The 21,770-nt window shown below is 39.2% G+C and overlaps 1 protein-coding gene across 1 annotated transcript in view; it reads left to right on the top strand.

Moving 5' to 3' along the window:
• Positions 1-21,407, top strand: part of LOC311208054 (uncharacterized protein) — a gene marked incomplete at both ends in the record, with an annotated part of 33,579 nt that extends 12,172 nt beyond the window's left edge. Inside the window, 20 exons of the mRNA XM_084284472.1 lie at positions 4,492-4,544; positions 5,008-5,100; positions 6,397-6,524; positions 7,010-7,153; positions 7,780-7,863; positions 8,459-8,626; positions 8,695-8,791; positions 8,886-9,109; positions 9,994-10,147; positions 10,223-10,431; positions 10,518-10,635; positions 10,803-11,008; positions 11,421-11,535; positions 13,117-13,286; positions 14,090-14,163; positions 14,236-14,363; positions 15,126-15,315; positions 15,744-15,885; positions 16,147-16,243; positions 21,361-21,407. Of these exons, the coding sequence (XP_084140598.1) occupies positions 4,492-4,544; positions 5,008-5,100; positions 6,397-6,524; positions 7,010-7,153; positions 7,780-7,863; positions 8,459-8,626; positions 8,695-8,791; positions 8,886-9,109; positions 9,994-10,147; positions 10,223-10,431; positions 10,518-10,635; positions 10,803-11,008; positions 11,421-11,535; positions 13,117-13,286; positions 14,090-14,163; positions 14,236-14,363; positions 15,126-15,315; positions 15,744-15,885; positions 16,147-16,243; positions 21,361-21,407 (2,641 nt within the window). The remainder of the gene's footprint in view (positions 1-4,491; positions 4,545-5,007; positions 5,101-6,396; positions 6,525-7,009; positions 7,154-7,779; positions 7,864-8,458; positions 8,627-8,694; positions 8,792-8,885; positions 9,110-9,993; positions 10,148-10,222; positions 10,432-10,517; positions 10,636-10,802; positions 11,009-11,420; positions 11,536-13,116; positions 13,287-14,089; positions 14,164-14,235; positions 14,364-15,125; positions 15,316-15,743; positions 15,886-16,146; positions 16,244-21,360) is intronic.
• Between the last annotated feature and the right edge of the window lie 363 nt (positions 21,408-21,770).

Below are 21,770 nucleotides of genomic sequence, written 5' to 3'. Positions count from 1 at the left end.
ACTCCGAGAGCAGGACTGTACCTAGCTGAAAATCAAGTCGGTGATTATTTAGGAAATCATTCTTATCCCCAGAGGAGTCATATCTTGCAGCAGAGACAGCCCAGACTAAGTTGCTGAGTTCTAGTTAATGGCTTCATTCTATCTAATGTGTCTGTTCTTGTAGATATTGCTTACAGATAAAGTGTGTGTTTTCTGTCTTCCCATTTATTTATTTGTTTATTTTTCTTGGAAAATATTTGAATTAGTTGAGCATATAAACATACTGTCTAGGAACAGATTCATGGGAGAAGGAGGATATAGAGTGAGACAGATAGGATAGTTCATTTAATAACTATTATTCTGTATTGCAACCCTGCGAAGAAAATGAATAATAAATTTTCCAGTGGGCATTTTACAAGGGTCACTTTACAAGGGTGCGACTGCAAAATCTCTCTCAGTTTTATTCTTCCTATTAACAATGAGTTATCTATCACTTAATCTGAGAAGCACTGTGACTTGAATTTCATTTCTCATGCAGTTTTGCCTTCAAAATATGCAAAATAGTTTTTAATGTTTAGATATAGCCGTACTAGATTGTGCAGACTTCCTTTTTTTTCCCTAATACAATGGTAACGACTCTACATGATCTGACCCTACGACTCAGTTGCTACTTGTTGTGGGAGAACTATCAGTTACCAGACAAAAAACTGGAAATATGCAGACATGCTGATCCTAGTAAATTAAAGAGCACATACATCCACACAACTGTTAGCCATGAAAGTGTGTCAAATACTACATCATTTCTTCCTCTTCTTACCCTAATGCAAATAAAAAGTCCAGAAGGAAAATTTTGTCATCCTTGGCATTTTTGGCCATAGAGTTTGAGTAAAGTCTTACTGATTTCAAAATTCTTTAGAAATTAGAACTGTGACAGAAAAACAACTTCTTGCTTTTTACTTAAGTCAGTTGATAACTTTGGTTTGACTATAAATCACAGAATCACAGAATCGTCTAGGTTGGAAGAGACCTCAAGATCATCAAGTCCAACCTCTGACCTAACACTAACAAGTCCTCCACTAAACCATATTGCTAAGTTCAACATCTAAACATCTTTTAAAGACCTCCAGGGATGGTGACTCCACCACTTCCCTGGGCAGCCTGTTCCAATGCCTAACAACCCTTTTGGTAAAGAAGGTCTTCCTAATATCCAACCTGAAACTCCCCTGGTGCAACTTTAGTCCATTCCCCCTCGTCCTGTCACCAGGCACGTGGAAGAACAGACCAACCCCCACCTCGCTACAGCCTCCCTTGAGGTACCTATAGAGAGCGGTAAGGTCACCCCTGAGCCTCCTCTTCTCCAGGCTGAACAAACCCAGCTCCCTCAGCCGCTCTTCATAAAACATGTTCTCCAGACCCCTCACCAGCTTTGTCACCCTTCTCTGGACTCACTCAAGCACCTCGATGTCCTTCTTGTACATAAATATATATAAATTATATAAACCTTGGATTAATTTGTGTTATTTTATTGCCCAGAGTCATAATTATGGTCCAAGACATGCTACATAACAAAAGAAATTCAAACAAAGAAACAAACAAGCCAGAAAAATTAAGGTATCTAGGAATTAATCTACAATTGCCTGGTAAAAAGTGGAAAAATAAGAAAACATGCAGACAGTGTCCATGCAGGTAAACTAAACGGGTAATGCTTTCAGTACTGCTGTGATAAGGCTGAGTTTTAGCAGGACCACTGTAATTCTCCTTCCTCTTCAGCATGTAGTTGTTAGTTGCCATGACCCTGCTCAAACTGCAAAAACTGAACAAGTCACCACCAGGATGCTGCTTTGCCCCATAACCTCAACATGCATGTAAGTATTGGTAGGCTGAAGAGAAATATGAGTAGAGACTGTTTAGGGTAGAAAAGCATAAGCAATCTGGACACCTAACACAGAATTGAGGTGATGGTTTTGCCAACAGCATAGATCTAGTTTAAATGTCAGGTAGAGCCCATGCAGTCTAGAGGAAATCTCAGGTACTTCCCTAGAGGTACTTAAAATCAAGTTCTGGAAAAGTGTAATAACCTTTTTGTAGTAATGTAAATGTTAACTGCACAGAGAAAGTAGGCATAATTTTAATGGCCATCTATCCAGAAATAATAAATACAGTATGTTATGCAATACTGAAGCTCTGACTTCCTGATCATCATTCTATTTATTATTACAATCAATAGTGGATTCTATATAAATAACGGTGCTTTTCAGAAACAACAACAACAAAATGTAAAGTTGAAAATTTAACAGATAAAAGTATTTCAAAAAGAAATAATGGGAAAACAAGCTAGCTGAGGATAAAACTTGCTTCTTGGTTAAAAAAAAAAAAAAGGTATCTATGAACATAGTAAACTTTGTTTTTACTTTTTGTATGTGTGTATATATATATTATATATATATAAAATATATATAATATATATATTATATATATAAATTTTATATATATATATATATATATATAATTTTTTAAAGATGACAGAGTGACACAGTAAGGTTAGCTGTAATAAATAACTTCAGCATTAATGCATATGTTTGCCTAAAACGACCTTGTTGTAACATTTGTTAGATTTAAGAAAAAACACTGAATAAAAGTTGAAAAGGTGCAGCTGGCTGGCAGAGCAGGCAAGAGCATCCCGATAGGAGGGTGTCAGGCTCCCTCTCCAGGACATTGTTGTTAACTACAATTCCTTCAGCTCTACTCTCATATGCCTTCGAGTGTGCAGAGGAAGGAGCAAAGCCAGATTGTCACATACATAAGCCTAGGCCAAAAAAGATCCCCAATATAAAGAGTCTAAACATGAAATATATAACAGAGAGACTAGAATATCTGACCACTCAGTGATGACATGCACCAATACACACAAAGTGAAAATTCATTATTCCTGGTAAAGTTGTTAGAAAACACAGAAAGAAAATGTGGAAATATTGCTCAAAGAAACAGGGAAACCAAAACAATGTTTTGGCCATGAAAGGGAAGAAATGAGAATTGCCACGGTGGAACTCTGTCTCTGGTGTTAAGGATCTATTGGCACAGAATAACTGACAATTGCACTAAATGATGATCAAGACAAGGAATACTATTTTTGCACGCTTTGTTATATACAGTAATAAAAAAAATATTGAATCTATTATTTTTTGTGCTATTATATTTTCTACAGCTACATACAAACAATGCTCGGCTCAATATTTACAGAAAAAGCAAACAGACATCACACCAACACCTTCACTCACTAAGTGACCTGACTACAGTCTAGCCATGAGCATCTCAGCTCATCAGCTCCATGAGTATGATGGTCACATGCATCACACATGGTTGCATAACCCAGGTTAATAATGTATATTGTATTAACCCATGTTAATAACGGTGGGAAGCCATCACTGATCTGGACCTAGGGCCACAGAGTAACCTCTCTACATTCAACAAGCAGCAAAAGCAGGGTCTTTATCTCTGATCTGCTTGTATCCAGGGCAGATCTCTTACTTTTCCACAGTTTTTGAGAAAGTTTTCCTGAAATGTTTAGTGGGTGACACTGGTAGTAGGGTGATTATTAGACAAGATGATCTTGAAGGTCTTTTCCAACCCTAATGATTCTATGAAATAGGCTGGCCATGACCAACAAGGATCATTTCTGTTCTAGAGTCCCACAGGCCACCCAATCAGACACTTCTTCACTTGGTTTGAGATGTCCAGCAGTCTCCAGTATATATCACCTTCAACATTAGTTGTAATCAATTACCTCAAACATCAACGGTTTCTTCCTTTCTTATTACACCACTTGCTCTAAAGCTGCAGATCACACATCTGCCTGTGAAACACTTCAGCTCTCCAGAGAAGACCATAGACACTTCTCTACATGGAGAAACAAAGATAACTCAGAAACAATGAATTGCCACATGCTTTACCAGAACAGCACCATTTATCCTACTCCCTTTACACAACAGCCACCTGCTGGTCAGGAGCTGATGGGATGTGGATAGGTGCAGATTTAATCAGTAAAACAAATGAGCAGGTGACATGAATTATCAGTTTGTAGCTAGGAGGGTAAACAGCTGAAAATGGGTTTCATCACTATAAAGGTGACAGCCTTTCCCCATAACCCAAATTTCTGAGAAGATAGAAAGGGTTTATTTTTTTATAGAAATTTCATGAAGGAAGCTTGCATTTCTATGTAGCTCTAAGGGGAAAAGCAGTGCAGGCAAATAAATACATAATGGAGCTGGGTCTGGTGCTGAGGTGAGAATTTCATGGTGATTGATGCTGTTATCTTTCTAGAGGCATCAGATATGTTAACTTCTCTACTTTACTGTGCCTAACGTTCCAGTGGTAACCAAGGAATTCTCATTTTGCAGTTTCCAAATCTAGATCTGTAGCTGAAACATCCGGACTAGAACTCCTAGTGCAAAAATCAGTTAGCAAGCTGTTGTTACAGTAGGAGTTACTGTTAATCCGTGTTTTCTCATACAGGTTCTTAGTGACAGGAATATTTATTTCTGAAACATGGACCCATGGGAGACCAGGTAAAGCTGCTGTGAACTGTCCTCACACAGAATTTTTTTCTTCGTTATTATTGTTGTTATTATCATTTTTCCATTTCCTTTCAATAGTTTAGAGGAGGATTTCTTTCTTTTTTTTTTTTTCTTCTTGTTTTGTTCTATTCTAATAAAGATGTTCAGTTTGGGCCACCCAATTTAGTGGCTTCTTGAACCTCTTTCACAATCCTGTTTCTGTTGCTACAGGTAGTAATGTTGGCTGGTGGCTGGCCAGGCATGGTTACAGTCATTACACTACTACATTTTCTCTTGGAAGTGCTTCTGGATTTTTTTGTATGTTTATATTATGTATTTGCACTCTCTAACATCCCTTGACAAGAGATTCTGAAGTATAAATATTATGGTATTGTTATTTACGAAGCAGAATATGAAGTTGCAGGTTTCTCTTTATGTTACTGTTAATTCTTAACTTACTCATTTTTTGACACAGGACCCATGAGTTCAGAGTGCATGGAAAACTTTTTGCGTATAACACTGAGGGTGGAATACTTTGAGGACAAATACTTATCTTTTTCTGCTGTTGGTAAGTAGATAAAGAAGATCTTGGAGACAAAATTGCACAAGGTGATGTCTTGAAAATCTTTTGAGGTCTTTCTATACTAGAATTCCCTGGATCTCATGAAATGTATAGAGCTATTGGAAGTATGTTACACCTCATTGTTATTATTATCTTTAAAAATGTCTTTATTTCTGTTTAACCTATTCTTTAGTTTTATTAAGTTATAACTTAGCTTTATCAAGTCTAATCATGGCTGTCTTTGCACTCAAACTAAAATGCACAATGTAGGAAGATATGGTAGTTGTTAGACATGTTGGTGGATTTCCCTCCTGGTAAAAATATGCCCCAGTAACCACACATACTATTTGGAAAGCACAAAAGCTGAAGCTGACGCTACGCTACTGGCTTTGCATAGATGATTCCCCACTTCTTTGCTTGTAACTAAGGGGCCTAGTGGATTATTAAATTATCTGGGGCCTCTGACTACAGAATCAATGAGTGGTGTGTTTCTGTGGAAAAAACACCACAGAGTGCCCTTGAAGGGTGAAATGAGTTAACTTTGCTCAATAAACATAATCAGATATAAAGATATAAAAATGCAAACTCAGTTTTGAACTAGCTCTTCATGTTGGTTGTTTGACTAGATATGATCTGCTGTACTGCACCCATCTTCCTAGAACGTTAAACTTGTCTTACCCCTCTTAATATATGTTTCTGTTTGAGAACCTTCACCCATACATCAGTAGACTCTGCAATTGAGATATGTATGGCTTGAAAATGTAAAGCAATTATTTGGGGCTTAAAATCAATGATAATTTTGTAGTTTAAATTCAAGCTAAGCTTTAGTGTGCTTATCATCCTGATAAGACTCCTAAAGGGTCTCCATTGGCCAGCCAGGCATTAGAGAGAAACGTGAGTTTATGCCAGTCCCAGAACTAAAGCCCCTGTGTTGTGAGTTGTTATCATTAATCACCCATGACAGCTTTGACACTGATCTGTGTCTGGTCTGTACTTACTGGGGCTTCCTCCCCAATCCTTCAGGATTTCACATCTTCCCATATTGGTCATTTATCATCTTAGCCTTTCAGTTGCTATGTTTCCTGTCACAGTCTGTTTGTAGCTTTACCTTTATCTTTCTATTTATTTTGATACATAGCTTTATCTCTTTGCAATTTTATCTTAAGTTTGACCTCAAGGTATACAGCTGGGCCATAAAAGAACCTGGACCAGCTGAACTCTAGGGACAAGGGAAGACTGCTGGGGGAGTTTGCAGAGCAGGAGTCGTACTTATTAATACTAATCTTAACTAATTTCCTATAGATCAATCTGGCATAGCCTGGGAGCTAGATGAGGCCCTGGCATCACAGTGTGGCTATACAGTAACTTACAGCAGCTGGAATAACATTGAGTTTCGTGCTTCTGCACTAAGCTGCCATTCTTACTTGGAGGTAAGTCTAATTAATATAGTTGGTTTTTTTGTTTTTTTTTTTTTTTTTACAGTACTGATGCTGTGTATGACCTTTATACAAAAGATTAAAAAAATTATTGACAGATATTAACTGAGGGGTCATAATATCTTGAACATCTACTAGCAGAATGTTTAGTTCTCTTCAAATGTTTCCGGATATCTGAGAATACACCATGGTATTGACACTTCAATGCCCTACAGAATAGGACAGATGAGCATATGAAGAAGCATATTACATATGTGTCCTAGAAGTGCAAGTGCCTTCTACTGGATAAGAATAAGAAACATTTTTGTGTTATGTAGATAGATTCTTACAGGCTAGTTAACCAAGGAAAAAACAATAACAGTATGGAGGTGCTTTTCTGTGCAAAGTCTGATGGGTGGATTTCTTAAGTTAGATCACAAGGATAGCTGATGTCCTACTAGGAAAAATGTGTCTAACGAATGTTTCCCATGTCCATGCAGAAAGACACATTCACAGTAACTATACAAGTCAAAGCATCTCATACCCCTGATATGAAAAATGCTTCAATTCACCTAAAAAGTGCAAGTTGTCGTTATGGCCCATGGAGTCTGAGAGAGTTACTATGTGAAACTAACTACATGGAGGTAAGCACTGGAAGACTTCATCTTTGTAATCAGATTAAATGCTAGGAATGGGAATTGGAACAGACTTTGAATATCACACTATGAAAGACTTACTGGTGAAGCTACAGCAGCATCTTGAGCTTAGTGATATATTTATTTTTTTATAGATACCTGAATAGTGTTAATAGCCAGTAAAGTTGTGAAATAATATTCAAAAGGTTAAGGTTGAATGGCATCTCAACAAATGTTGAGATAACAAATAAACCTTCCTTCAGAAAGCACACCTACTGAACTTTCTGGGAAGAACTGTAGAGAGAAAAAGAACAATTCCTCTTTGAAGCAGACATGTTTGTAAGAATGAAGCCCTGACACTAACTGGAAGTGAAAATGCTGAAACTAGAGAATGCTTAAAAAAAAAAAAAAGCTGAAATGAAGTCGACTATGGATAACACACTATTATGGAATAAAATATCATGAGTTCTTGACTTGAAGAGAGAAATGAAAGATTTCCCTTAGGGAAATGCTGGTCTCTATTCTTAATCTCCTACTGTCCTGAAAGTACTTAAAAAAAAAAAAAAAAAACTTGAGATGTTCAAGACAAGGGGGTTGATGGTGACACTAAGAAAAAGAGTGACTTTTTTCTTCAGGTTTCTGTCAGAAGGGATGTTCCACAGCCTGTAAAGGACTTAATTGAAGAAGAGTCTGAAGACTGGACTCTTGCCTTTCCAGAGGTAAAATTACAGATTTTCTTCCTAATAAGAACGAGTACTACTTCCAACACAACCATCCTATGTCCACACAGTATAAATTGTCTTTTCAAAAACTACATTTAAGTAGGAAGAGCAGAACTTCTTTACAAAGTTATAGAGATTTTAATATATATTCGAAATACAGGCAACCTGTAAGCCTTATCTCCAAGGAAGAAGTAGGGATGTATTTCTCAGACAACCTAAAAATCAGGCCTTCCCCAGGCAAAAGGGTACGCAACAAAAATTCTAAGAACCCATGGCCAAAGAATGAACTCCAGAATGCCTTTTTTTCTTGGACCCTATATTTTTAGTGTAGCATTGCAGTTAATCTCTTTCCCCATAACTTATCTCCATACAGGAAGAGGTGTATCTTTTTTTTTCAGTTCAATATCTGTTTGCTTTCAATATGGAAAGCTTCCTCTATGTGATAGGCTGAGCAGGGCAAAGCTTGAGAAGTATCACAGTAGTATTTGCAATAAATAAACAAAATTTCTGTGTAGTTCAATACATAAATCATCCAATATAGTAAGTCACTTTGAACAGCTTGTTTAAACTGTTAATGAATTTCTATGGGCAGGCTAAGTCAGGAGAAGCCTCAATATGGCAAATAGTGTTTCATCAACCAGAAGAGAAAAGGGCTCTGCTTGTGAGTGATGCCTGGAGTGCTGGCTATGGACTCAACACCACAGACACCAGGATTCTGCTGCGAGTACCGTATAATGCTGCACAAACTCAGCTGGTAAAGGTTGGTACACTCAGTCTAACCCAACAAGTTGTCAGATTATATAGGTCTAAACAGATCTGTTCCTGCAGGCTCAGGGAATTACTTTTTCTGCAGTGAGATCAAGTACATTTTACAAACAGCAGTGGATGATCCTGATGGTGGATACTGCTGTGGCATGTCCTGTAGGTAAGGAATATGGTACCTCACCCCAATGTTTAAATGTAGGGAATGTCTGGTAACTACTGTAATGAGCTGACAGTTTTCCTTTCTGGTCCCTAAGATGGTGTGGATTACGCTAACAAAACGATCATCTGGACAGTTCCAAAATATATTCAAGCACTCTGTACTGGAGCAACTAGCTTTAAGGATGTTCTTGTTGAAGCTGGTGTGAATCTACACAAACTCTCTGTTGAAGAAATGGCTTCCAGGAAATACGTGTTATCTAATGATTTTGATGTGATTACAATGAAGGTACCAATAGGTGCAGAAGGTGGCTATTACAAGGTTAGTTGGTTATATTGGATGGCAGGTAAATTATTTTCTGTTGTAACTGTGTGGTGGTGGTGTGTGTTGTTTTCCTGGGGAGGAATAATTTTTCATTCTGGTCATTACAAAGGAGGGGAAAAGGTTGGGGAGGAGGAGAGGAGGGAAAGGGAGGGAGAAGGGAAAGAAAACATATATCAAACATCCCCAAAACCCTGACCAAAGGGTTCTTTTAAACATCACTTTGTGAAAACTTTTTTCTGATAAGTGGAGATGGACAGAATCCTATAAAGAACTATGATTTCTATCTTTCCTCAGATTAACACAGATTTGTTTACCTTTCAATCCTGATGTCATCTTCCTTGAAGACAGTCCTAGCTGGTCTATAAAACATGCATAGATTGTCATATTTTCCACAAAATGTTTAAGATCGAGAACATATGCCATTTGTCCTCAAGACCACATATCAGGATGCTTTGAGACTATGCCTCTAAATCGAGTCCCTTGGAATGAACTCAGTCCTAGGCAAACATCATAGCTGAACTTCAAAAGGAGAATGCAGGAGGAGTTATTTCACTGATAAAAAATTCCCTGTTGTTTTGAAACTAGGAGGTGGGGGACAACCTTCAAAAGGTAGTCTCCTGAGTATCCTGAGATAATATAAACTCTTAAAAAAAAAAAAAAAATACAGCCTATTATAGTGATACAGTAAGTATGACACGAGTGCATGATTCCTCACAGGTGCTGGTTTTTCAGACTTCCTTCCCAGCATAAAAGCAGAGCCACAGAGATGAGGAGGACAATTGTTTGGAACTGTAGCTCTATCTGACCCTGTAATGCTGTGATACAGTTTGTACTTTATATATGTCATGTTATGTTAAAGGATGCTGGTTATAAAATTCCAGACTTCTGTGAACAGTGGACAGCATGGGGCAAGATACTGCATCAACCTGTTCTTGGAACACCAGTGGGAGGATAACAAATGGGGACTAACCAAACATACCATCATCAAGGAGATGGAAACACCATTTGAACTAGTAGAACTCACTGTAACCAACAGTAAGTATCCTAACACTGAGTTTACTGAAGGTTTTGGTACTGACAGGATATTGATGCTAGTATGTTCCTTTTCAGATTCTAATCTGAGTGCAAGGATAATGAATGTGACAGTGGGAATGTTCCTCCTGGATGTGGAGCTTGTGAACTTGACCATTGAGGGGGCAACTGTCACAGTACCCGAGGCTGTTCAGCATGGGTATCGAACATATGAGATTAAATATGCTAATCAAAGCAAAGCCTATGTAATACATGTGTCATTTGATGCCCAAAGCATTAAGAAAGAGGTGTGTACTAAGAAAGAGCAGCATACCATGGTGTAGAAATGATATCACTCAGTATTTTTTTTATTTCTAAAAATGTTTTATTTCAGTATTTGAGAGATGACATAAGAACATACACACTGAATGTCACACTGGAGTTCATCATTCATCCAACAAGTGAGACCTTCTCTGTCCCCATTGTTACACTATCTGCTATTAAAGATGCTGGTAAGCTAGAGAAATCTATGCAAAACTGTATTTATCTGGCTGCAATTTACCTGACTGTGAACTCAGCTGCTAACTGGGTGAAGTTCAGCTAGTGATGCTGTCAGTACTAAATAGTGCTATTAAACTCTGACACCTAGCATGTTGGCTGACCCTTAGCTGTATTACAGTACTGCCCAGTGCAAGGGGGTTTTGTGATGAGAACAGCCTCCACCTCCACATCATTCATGGGAATGTGGACCAGAACTGGATGCCCTTCATCTCAGGCCGACACCTGACACCAGGGGCTGCACAGAAGTACAACTACAGCCTGAGTGATAATGGTACTCACTTGGCCATCTCTGTCCCTTTCCTTTCTTCCCTCCTGGACTATGAGGTAAGGATACCAGTCTGTATCAACTAAAAGATGTGCTAGCTATGAGATGAACATGATATACTACACCCTTGTAGATAAAATGAAGCTTTCAAAATAGTTTCCCTTTGGATAGACTTAAAAGGCTTAAAGAAGGACTTTTTTTCCTTGGAAGAACACTTATTTCCCTTGGCTAATGTTGGCAGTACTAAAGGGCTGAAGAACCAATTAATGGTAATTGCACAGGCAATCACACTTGTTGTATTGTGAATCTACTGAAGTTCTGCATCTGCTTCTAGGTTAAGAGGAAAAATCTCTTGTGGGTTTAGTTTTGGTCAAAGACAATTACCTCTGGCTTGTGATAACCTCCTCCTAGTTCTTTAGTTTTTCTAGAAGAGTAGTGGATCTTCATTTAACCTGTGATAATCCTCTCTAGGAAATTCATACCTTTGGAGTATTGGCTTCACTCCATTTAACCTTAAAAGATGGAGTCACCTTGGCTAATAAGGACTTCTCAGTTTCCTGCAGATTTTCCCCCTCAGAGCTAATACGTAAGTATACTGCCACTGATATGTTTAGCTTTTAATGCTCTTTGGGTTGTGTAAGTCACATAAGCCCACACTATCTGAAATGTTTCTAGATCTTACACTGATGTGATACCTTATGTGCCTGTCAATTTTTCTGCCAGGTAATATGCTACAAGACAACTCAACTTAAGGTCTGTAGGAGATATATCACTAAGCTCTACATCTAAACATCTTTTAAAGACCTCCAGGGATGGTGACTCCACCACTTCCCTGGGCAGCCTGTTCCAATGCCTAACAACACTTTTGGTAAAGGTCTTCCTAATATCCAACCTAAAACACCCCTGGCGCAACTTCAGCCCCTTCCGCCTCGTCCTAGGCACGTGGGAGAACAGACCAACTCCCACCTCGCTACAGCCTCCTTTAAGGTACCTGTAGAGAGCAATAAGGTTGCCCCGAGCCTCCTATTCTCCAGGCTGAACAAACCCAGCTCCCTCAGCTGCTCCTCCGAAGACTTGTTCTCCAGACCCCTCATCAGCTTCGTTGCCCTTCTCTGGACTCACTCGAGCACCTCCATGTCCTTCTTGTAGCGAGGGGCCCAAAACTGAACACAGTACTCAAGGTGTGGCCTCACCAGAGCTGAGTACAGGGGGACGACCACTTCCCTAGCCCTGATGGCCACACTGCTTCTTACACAAGCCAGGATGCTGTTGGCCTTCTTGGCCACCTGAGCACACTGCTCACTTCTGGCTCATATTCAGCTGACTATCAACCAATACTCCCAGGTCCTTCTCTGCCTGGCAGCTCTCCAACCACTCCTCTCCCAGCATGTAGCTCTGCTTGGGGTTATTGCGCCCCAGTTGCAGGACCCAGCACTTGGCCCTGTTAAACTTCATGCAGTTGACCTCAGCTCATCGGTCCAGCCTATCCAGATCCTCCTGCAGAGCCTTCCTACCCTTGAGCAGATCAACACACGCACCTAGCTTGGTGTCATCTGCAAACTTACTGAGGGTGCGCTCGATCCCCTCATCCAGATCATCGATAAAGATATTAAAGAGGACTGGCCCTAGTACCAAGCCCTGGGGGATGCCACTAGTGATTGGCCTCCAACTGGATTTGACTCCATTCACCACAACTCTTTGGGCTCAGCTATCCAGCCAGTTTCTAACCCAACAAAGTGTACACCAGTCTAAGCCACAAGCAGCCAGTTTCTTGAGGAGAATGTTGTGGGAAATGGTGTCAAAAGCCTTGCTGAAGTCAAGGTAGACCACATCCACAGCCTTTCCCTCATCCACCAAGCACGTCACTTTGTCATAGACAAAAGAAAAATAGATGTAGAAAAATCTTTGGGAGAGAGTGAGACATTCTAGGAAGAGAAAGGTGAGTTAAATTGTTAGTTGTCTAGTGCACACTCTATTGGTGTTAACTTTGAGAAAATCAAGGAAGTATTGAAGTCTTTTTAAGATCTTCATCCTCGTGAGCTGCTAAAAGTCTTGTTAGTAAACCCATACAGAACCTCTTAATTGTACTAAGCTACAGAACAGAACAACTGGAGTCTGAAGAACTGATTTGTACTGAAAAATGTTTTTGTTTTTTTTCCTCTTTCAGAGTGTCTTCCCAATGGCACTGTGGTTATTACTGCAGTGAAACTGGTAAGACTTGCAGACCTGGATACCAGCCTCCTTGTGTTAAGCGACAGAAACTGCAAGCCAAGCCTAGTAACAGAGAAGACTGCAACTTTCAAATTCAATGTGAATACATGTGGAACAAGAAGAAAAGTGAGTGCTTAGTGATATGAAGTTTACTCTTTATTGAGATAGGTTTAGTACTAGAACTGCCAGAAGCTCAGAGCTGAGTAGAAGCTGCAAAAGATCACAACTCATAAGTAGTCACTTTCAATATGAGGCAGACCTAAGGTCCTTTTCTGAGGATACCAAATTCTGTTGGGCTGAATTTTGAAACTTCACCTTCCTAGTTGGTGAAAGAAATTTTCAGAACCAGATGTGCTTGTTTTCTGAAACCAGCATGTAGTCTGACACTTTATGAATTGTTTAGTAAGTCTGGAATGTGATTTTTTTGTTGTTGTTGCCAGTACATACTGATGTATTATAGAAGCTGGTTCTGTATTACTAATGAATACTTAAACCAGCATTAGAGCGAGATTCCTCTTCCTGCCACATACTGTTTAAATAGAGAGGCTTGAGAGAGGAGGGGGGGGAAAATAATAGATCAAATCACTTTCAAATTCTAGTCACACCAAAAGCAGCTTACTTCTCTGAATGCTAGGCAATGATTCTGCTAACATAATCAACAGAACTCCTTTTTTTGTGGTCCAGTGCACTTCTTTCTGTGGTGCTATGTCATTCAAGATATTGTTACTTGATAAGTTACTTCTTGATAATGACTCTGTTAGCTGTAGCTTGCTTTGGTTCAGTAGGTGCAGGACAGTAACTTCTCACCACTTCCAAGTGTACTCTACTCAGAGCCATCTGCCAGTCAAATGAAGGGATGTGGATGTTTTTTAAAAAACAAAGTCATTTCTAAAGTAACTGTCCTGTTTGTAACAATATGTATCCTTCAGTTTAATAGCACATCAATAACATATGAGAATGAGGTAATCTACTTCAGGCCTGGAAATGATTCACCAGTATACAAGTAAGTGACATTTCCTAGAGGGAGGCTGTCCAAATTGTTTTCTAAAATCTAATGTTAAGCCTCTTCCCTCAGATTAAAGTTTGTATGCTTATACACAATCAAGCAGACTGTTGATGTCCATTATGAAACTAAGAAGAACCCGTCATCCAGTATTAAGCCAGGGTTTGGCTCTCTTGACCTCTCATTGAAGCTTTTTAAAGGTAACTTCATGATCAGAATTTTTGGAATAGATGGTGTTGAAAAGGACCTCTGGAGGTTTTGTCCAACTACCCTGCACAAACAGGGTGACCTAGAGCAAGTTGCCCAGGACTATGTCCAGGCAACTTTTGAGTATCACCAGTGTGTACTGAAAAATATCTTCAAGGCCTCTGGGAGAGGTTGTACCTCCAGAATGCAACACAAATGATTGAGTATCTACAGTGGATCATTCCAAGTGCAACCAAGTCTCGTGGTTTTTCTGCTTGGTATGAGCACATCAACTTCTGTGTAGTGGATGTGATGGCAGTGCTTGAAGTGAGGTGAGTGGAGAAATTACCACAAACCACAATAACCATAACTTCTGCCAGAAGGAAGCTACATGCATTACTGCTGTAAAATGGTAACACTGCTGGCAAAAAGTTCTAACTGAAGTCTAAACAAAAACATCACCCTGATTGGAGTGGACCTGATGCTTTTGCTTTGTTACCTTTTTAAAAGCAGTTTTGAATGAGTCTGACTTAAAAGATTTTACAGAAGGAAGTTTCTCTCCTCTAGATATTCAGAGCCAAAAAATACAGTTCAAGTCTTTGCTTTCCTTACTAGTTCTTATTTTTCTACCATCATAGCCCTATTTGTTGACATCTCTATTTTTTTTTTTTTGTGCCACTGTGATAGAGCAAATAGGGGTGGAAAGCAGAGTGACTCAAAGCTGGTGAATACCTACTCTGTAAAAAGGAAACTTTGCCATCAATGTTCTCTTCTAGATGAGTCTTATTCTGACCTCTATCAAGATTTGGAATATCCTGTGGTAAAATACCTGAAGGAAACACTATATTTTGAAGTAGAACTGCTGCAGCCTGCAGATCCAAGACTGGAACTAAACCTGGAAGACTGCTGGGCTACAAACTCAAAAAGTCAGGACAGTCTTCCACAGTGGCCAATCCTCATAAATGGGTAAGGAGAGCTTTTCTCGTGTGTCTGGTAACTGCTGAGCACAAAGCCTCTAATGTTAGTTGGAAGGAAAGAGTAAGAACAGAAGTCACTTGGGAAGGATTTTTGGTCCTGAATCTGTATTTGTTATTAATCTGTGAAGGGCACGAGGGTGCCTGCACGTTAGCTATGCCTTCTGGTGTTAGAAGGTCACCAGGGGTTGGCAGAAATACTAGCTTCTAGCTAATATTTATAAGAGAATAAAAAGTAACTATTACTACAACTAAATACCATGGCAAAAGACAGGGACTGTGACTGGGAGAGGCTCTATCATCTACCACCATGGCTTGAGGAAAAAAGGAAACTTCCTCATTTCACCTCCTTGCTTCCAGAAGGACCTTGTCAAAGTGATAAAGCTTTAGATTAAATACACTTTTCATTTTCCCAAAAAGGTGTGGAAACAGCAAAGACTCTCACAGAACAGTCTTCCACAAAGTTAATTACAGCACCAGAGTAAAATTTCCTCAGCACCTGAAGAGATTTGAAGTGACAATGTTCACCTTTATAGAAGGCACTACTCCATTACAAAAGCAGGTGAGATATCTCTGGCTTGCCGTGCAGTGATCTCAATGCATGAGCCTGGAGTAGTGCATGCAGCAAATACTGTAGAAGATCTCAGCTGGCCAGGTGCTGCTGGATGCTATTAGCCACCTCCTTTAAGACTTAACACTATAGGAGTAATAAATAGAGACTAGTGACTCATCATTCATTTCATCTCATTTGGAATCAGTACATGTATCCAATATTTGCCAAATAAGACTCCCTGTACACACTACAAATATTTTTACCTTGTAGCTGTATTTCCACTGCAGCGTGGTGATCTGCAGCACTATGGCACAGCCTTCCAACTTCCTTTGTCAGAGGAGATGCAATCCTGGGAAACATAGACTTGGTAAGAAAAACATTTCTCAAGTCATTCCTGAAGCTTGCTCAGCAGCACAGCATATGCTCTCAGGAGCTTTGTCAGATGGCAGACTCCTAGTCCTAGTGTGTGCTGTACAGAATATTAAAAGCTGAAATGTTTCATTAGACCGCAGTACAGAACCACAACCACATGGGCAAGCATCATCTGGGGCAGTGCTTATTAGGAAGGAAAACATGACTGGCAGAGGTAGGTATCGCTTTTAGATCACATTACTGATATGCTGAATGTACTGCTCATTTAACATCATGCACAGAAGCCTTTTTCTCTCCTTTCTGTAGGTGAATACACTGACTTTTGACAGAGGCTAAAAGACTAAACAGAACTGTTTAGTTTTATGAATTTTCAGTTAAATAGCCTATGCAAATTCAGTCTGCCCCGACTTTCAAGGACACTGCAAAATACACTGTCTACTGATGAAACTGTCAACTAACCATGTATAGCTGTATCTTTGTCTCTTAATCAACTGTAGTGTGTTGCTCTCTTCTACTCCTCTAGAGTCTAGTAGTCTTGATCTCTGTGTGACTGGCATCTGACCTAGTCTTCTCAGCTAACATGTCTGAAGTTTGTCTAGCCACTTTGCAATTGGAAGCATTTGTTTTGGTGTAGAAAGGGAAAGGTAGCAGCAGATGTAATGTCAACTGCAAATCATTTGTTATTATATGCTTTTTTAAAGTTTTAAGGTGAATAAAGTGTTGCAGGGACCTTAATATCAGTAATTTTTTTTTTTTTGAAGTAACTGGAAATAAATATATTATTTTTGTAGTGGCAACTGTCAGAAAACCTGTAAGCTGTGGATGGATTTCACTGGAGGGTTGTGGCTCTGCAATGTCAAGTTGCCTCCCTTGGTTGTGGGGTAAATCAGTCACAAGTAGCATCAGTAACTCTGCTTAGCAGAGTAATCTGTCACCCTAAAGGAAAAAAGCTTTTAGTGGAGACTTACAGTAGTAATGATAATACATGGACTTCATCTATAAAGTGTTTAGGATTTTTCCTTGTTATAAGGTATGCTAAGTAGGCACTCCTGTCAGATAATCCTGTCCTTTTTTTTTTTTTTAAATGGGTAGAAGATTTCTTGACTTCTTTGCATCTGAGTAGTGATATAAGAAGAGTTTAGATCCAGTACTGTATTTTCCTGTTCTAAGGAAAGACTGCTTAGCATGAATCATTATTGCTTAGAGCCAAAGACACAATAATGGGTGTACAGGGCTGTTTGCTTTTTAACTTTATATTAAATGAAATTCTACTACAAGGGATTGCTGTGAAAGGTACCTTGAGCAAGAAACTATCCCATTAATCTATTTGTACTTTGTGAAGAAAAACACAAATACTTGTAGCTCTGCTGTTATACCTGTACAGAGATTCCATTAAACAGATCATTCTATAATTTCAAGATCATGTTTCAAAGTCTTGTCCATCTTCCAGTTGTCTGCTAGGTGTATCTGTAGTTAATGTTTCTGGGGAGGGGAAAAAAAACAGGGCTTCATGATGAGTGACAAAAAGTCCCTAGCTGTGCCTCAGGACTGTCCTCCAGTAGAAGAGGCTATAATGCTAAATTAGTCTTCTTTCTTCTCTGGTTGGTGAAGACTAAAGTTATGGAGCTATGGTGTTGAGGAATGAGTCAGCAAATAAAGTGTCAGCAAGGAAATGAAAGGAAAAGGCAAAACTTGTAAGCCTGATGAGACTTGACAGTGATTTTCGTGCTTACTGTTTTTCCCTATATTAACTGAATGGCTTAGGCACCAGCTATTCCTCAGTCTGTAGGCATGAGCTGTTGAGAATTCACAGGGCACATCTGTAATGTGCTACTAGGGCTTTGCACCTAACAGAATACAAGTATAGTCACTTTAAGTGGTATGGCAACTTCCCTGTACATCTTATATCATGCTGATTGTCTCCCAATAAATAAGCCTGGTCTGCAGTGCTTCCTCTGAGGAGCTGCAGCTTTCATCTGCCAGTGATCTACCAGCACAGTGTGGGCTGCCTTGGGTAGCCTGAGCCACCTTCTCCCCTCTTACAGGGGTGGGGAGGAAAAATGTAATATCCAGGAACAGATGTGAGAACCAAGCATGAGGAAGGGGCAGTCTATCATGAACTCTGTCCTTGATGTGGTTTCCTGAGTCTGATACTTCTCTTCAAACCAAGACTCAAACGTGAAATTGTTTAATATAAATGCAGTATTTAAAACCTTTCATCTATAGAGATGTGTTCTCCCCCGGGTTAGTCGACATCTCAAGATTCTCCCTATTGACAGTGATTTAAGAGCTGTAAAAAAAATAAAGCTATATGATGCCTATTTAACTTTTTCTCTACTCTTTAGTCTTCTTAAAAAAAAAAAAAAAAAAAAATTGTTCATTGTCAGTTTGCAAAATGAGAATTCTTAATAGATAAGACAGTCCTTTATTTTCTTCACTGATAATTCAAGGAAAATTTTTTCTAAATTTCTTTCCATGGCTGAACTAAGATTCATGTAACCTTTTCAGATTTTACAACAGTATGTGAGACAAAATCAATTTCAATATCAGCAAATATTTTAAAGACAATGTGACAGTAGTACTTTGTCTACCTTAGAGGACTGTTTATACTAAAATTCAGTAAGCACCTTCCTGGTTTTATATATTAAAAAAAAAAAAAAAAAATCCTCTTTAAGTGTTGAATCAACACCTCTTTGCCTTTTAAGTGGATATTTTATGACCACATGCTTTTCCCTCTGGTATTTGGGATGTTATTTTTATATCCCTGTTAACACAAGTTGAAAGGAGATCAATCTTCTTTGTTTATGCTTAATGTCTCCTACAATTTCAACAGGTGAATGATAAGAATCTAAGGGGAAAAGAAGTCTTGTGTGATTTGTTTTTTTCTAAGAAAATAGAAACAATAATGGAATTCTACTGCAGACAGATATTTCCACTTGGAAAAAATGGTGATAAGTCAGTGTTATAACTAGCCACGCTCTATCTGGCTGTTGATAGAAATGGTTCTTTTACTGTACTCTAACTTTGACCTGGCTAGTGTTTTTAAAACCGTGTGCTGCTTTTAGTCTCTTAGAACAGCAACAACTATCTATTAAATATCTAAAGATTAAGAAAAACTACACTTGTTCTTTTACCTAATTCATTTTGGTACACTTGTTTTTGGTTTTTATTTTAAATTTTAGTGTCTTCATTAGAACATAGTTTCCTGTTGATATATGGTTATGACATTTAGTCTTCTAAGAGTAAGCTAATGATGTGAGTCTTTGGTTCAAGTGTTTTTTTTCTACCTGATAGTTTTTCTTTTGTCAGTCTTCAGATTGTCACTTCCTAACACATTCTACTTCCATTTGGGCATGCAAATCCAGAAACACCGAAGCAGTACACCAAGCGCATTGACAAATCTTAGGCAGGTTCCTACTTTAAATGTTTCAAAGCATAAGTAAGCTGTATCAGTCTCCTTACAGCGCTTAATGTAGTGATAAGAGAACAAGCCTAGGTTCGTGTTGTGTAAAGAAGCAGAAATGCAGAAGCTTAACCAAGGAGCATTTTTGGAGGGACTCAATTTTTCTAACTTATGGCAGCAAGCTGCTTTATTGGGAACAGGGTGACTTCTCTATGACTAAGTTCTGTATATATTACAGCCATGAATTTTATCTGATTTAATTTTATTGTAACTTATCATAAATGCAGAAACCTGGCTCTTCAGAAGCTGGGGTGTATCTGTACTCATACATTAATGTATGTATAAACCTACACTATGTATAAATTTTATATAGATATAGATGTGTATGACTTTCTGCCTTGCAGAGATAAGTTCCTCTGAAGAACCATCTGAAGCCCTTTAGCAGAAGGCTTTCTTCCCCTCCAGCACACCTATGTGCAGCCCAAATGTGTAACCATAAAACTTCTTGGCACCTATGTGGTGCTCCTCAGTTTAGAATTTCAAAGTGCTGTGTGGGGGCAGGCGGCCCTGAGCTCCCCCCCTTCTGCAGCTCACAGAGGGTCTCAAGGCTAGCTCTGGCTCTGTGTCTTTTAACCACTGAGGAATATTCTCTGAAATACTTACTATTTCCACCAAGAGGCAATTTGACCTCCTTGTCATCTTCAGCACTGTTCATGTGGCCGGTAATGTTGCCGCTCTCCTGATCTCAAAGGGAATGCTTGAGCTGGAGAATGGAACTGTAGGTGGGCTGGCACCCTAATTACTGGATTTTCTCCTTTTTGCAGATAGGCTCCCTACTCAACAAAACCTACCTCCATGTGCACTAGAATAGATGCTGGTCTCTGAGGTACAAGAAACCAAGAGCCTATTCTCATACAGCTCCTGTTGGTGACATTAACTCTGATATTCTTAAAAATAAAATTAAGAAATGTAGTCCAAGTCCTGTTGCTGTCTTGAATACAATAACTCAAACCCTCCCTTCACCTTCAGTGAAACTTATATGCTAAGAGGAAGAACTACAAAAGGAGAGAGCTAGAGAGAAGCTGTATTATGCAAAGCAAACATGGCACATGCTAGGAAATCCAAATTCTAGAGTCAAAGAATCAGAGACTGAGTTGGGTTGGAAGGTAGCTTAAAGACCATCTACTTTTAACCCTACTGCTGTAGACTGAACAACCCTAGTTCTCTCAGCCTGTCCTCATAGGCGAGGCGCTCCAGCCCTCTGACCATCGTTATGGTTCTTCTTTGGACTGTCTCTAACGGTTTCATGTCCTTCATATGTTGGTGGCCTATGACCAAAGACTCCAGCTTGGGTCTCAGAGCAGAGAAGAATCACAGAATTGTCTAGGTTGGAAGAGACCTCAAGATCAAGTCCAACCTCTGACCTAACACTAACAAGTCCTCCACTAAACCATATTGCTAATCTCTGCAACTAAACGTCTTTTAAAGACCTCCAGGGATGGTGACTTCACCTGGGCAGCCCATCCCAATGCCTAACAACCCTTTTAGTAAAGAAGTTCTTCCTAATATCAAACCTAAAACACTCCTGGTGCTACTTTAGACTGTAATCATCTCCTTTGACATGATAACTACACTCCTGTAGCCATGAACTGAACCCACCTACACCTCTTACTCCTATGTTTTGGTAACTTTTTCCTCATTATTTACAGGTGCAACTGGAGCTTCCATGATAGGGGGGTGGCTCTGTCAGTATTAACAGATCAAACTCCATGAGTATAGCATGCCCTATATAGAAGGACTCTGCAGGACACCCAGAGAGATATGGCCTAGCACCTTCAGGGCCTTTGGTTCTCCTGTGGCCAAGGGCGGGGAGGGTGGGTAGGAAATGCCAGCCCTGAACCATTCTTCAAATCTGTAGGCTGTCTCCTTTCTACTGGGACAGTCTTTTTGCATACAGAATTACATAGTTTTGTTTATGAGCAGCAGCCTTCAGAAGTCATTAACTATCACTGTCTTCCTTTATAGTTGAGTAAACTGAGGCAGTAATGCTGTATGACCATCAATATTACAGATAAAATAGCCATAGGAATGGATGCTGTTACTTCGTTTCCTTTACTTT

Source organism: Netta rufina (genome assembly GCF_964035555.1).
Source record: "Netta rufina genome assembly, chromosome: 3".
Taxonomy (NCBI): domain Eukaryota; kingdom Metazoa; phylum Chordata; class Aves; order Anseriformes; family Anatidae; genus Netta; species Netta rufina.
The sequence above is the reverse complement of the archived record's forward strand: the minus strand, read 5'-3'. Positions and strand labels throughout refer to the sequence as shown.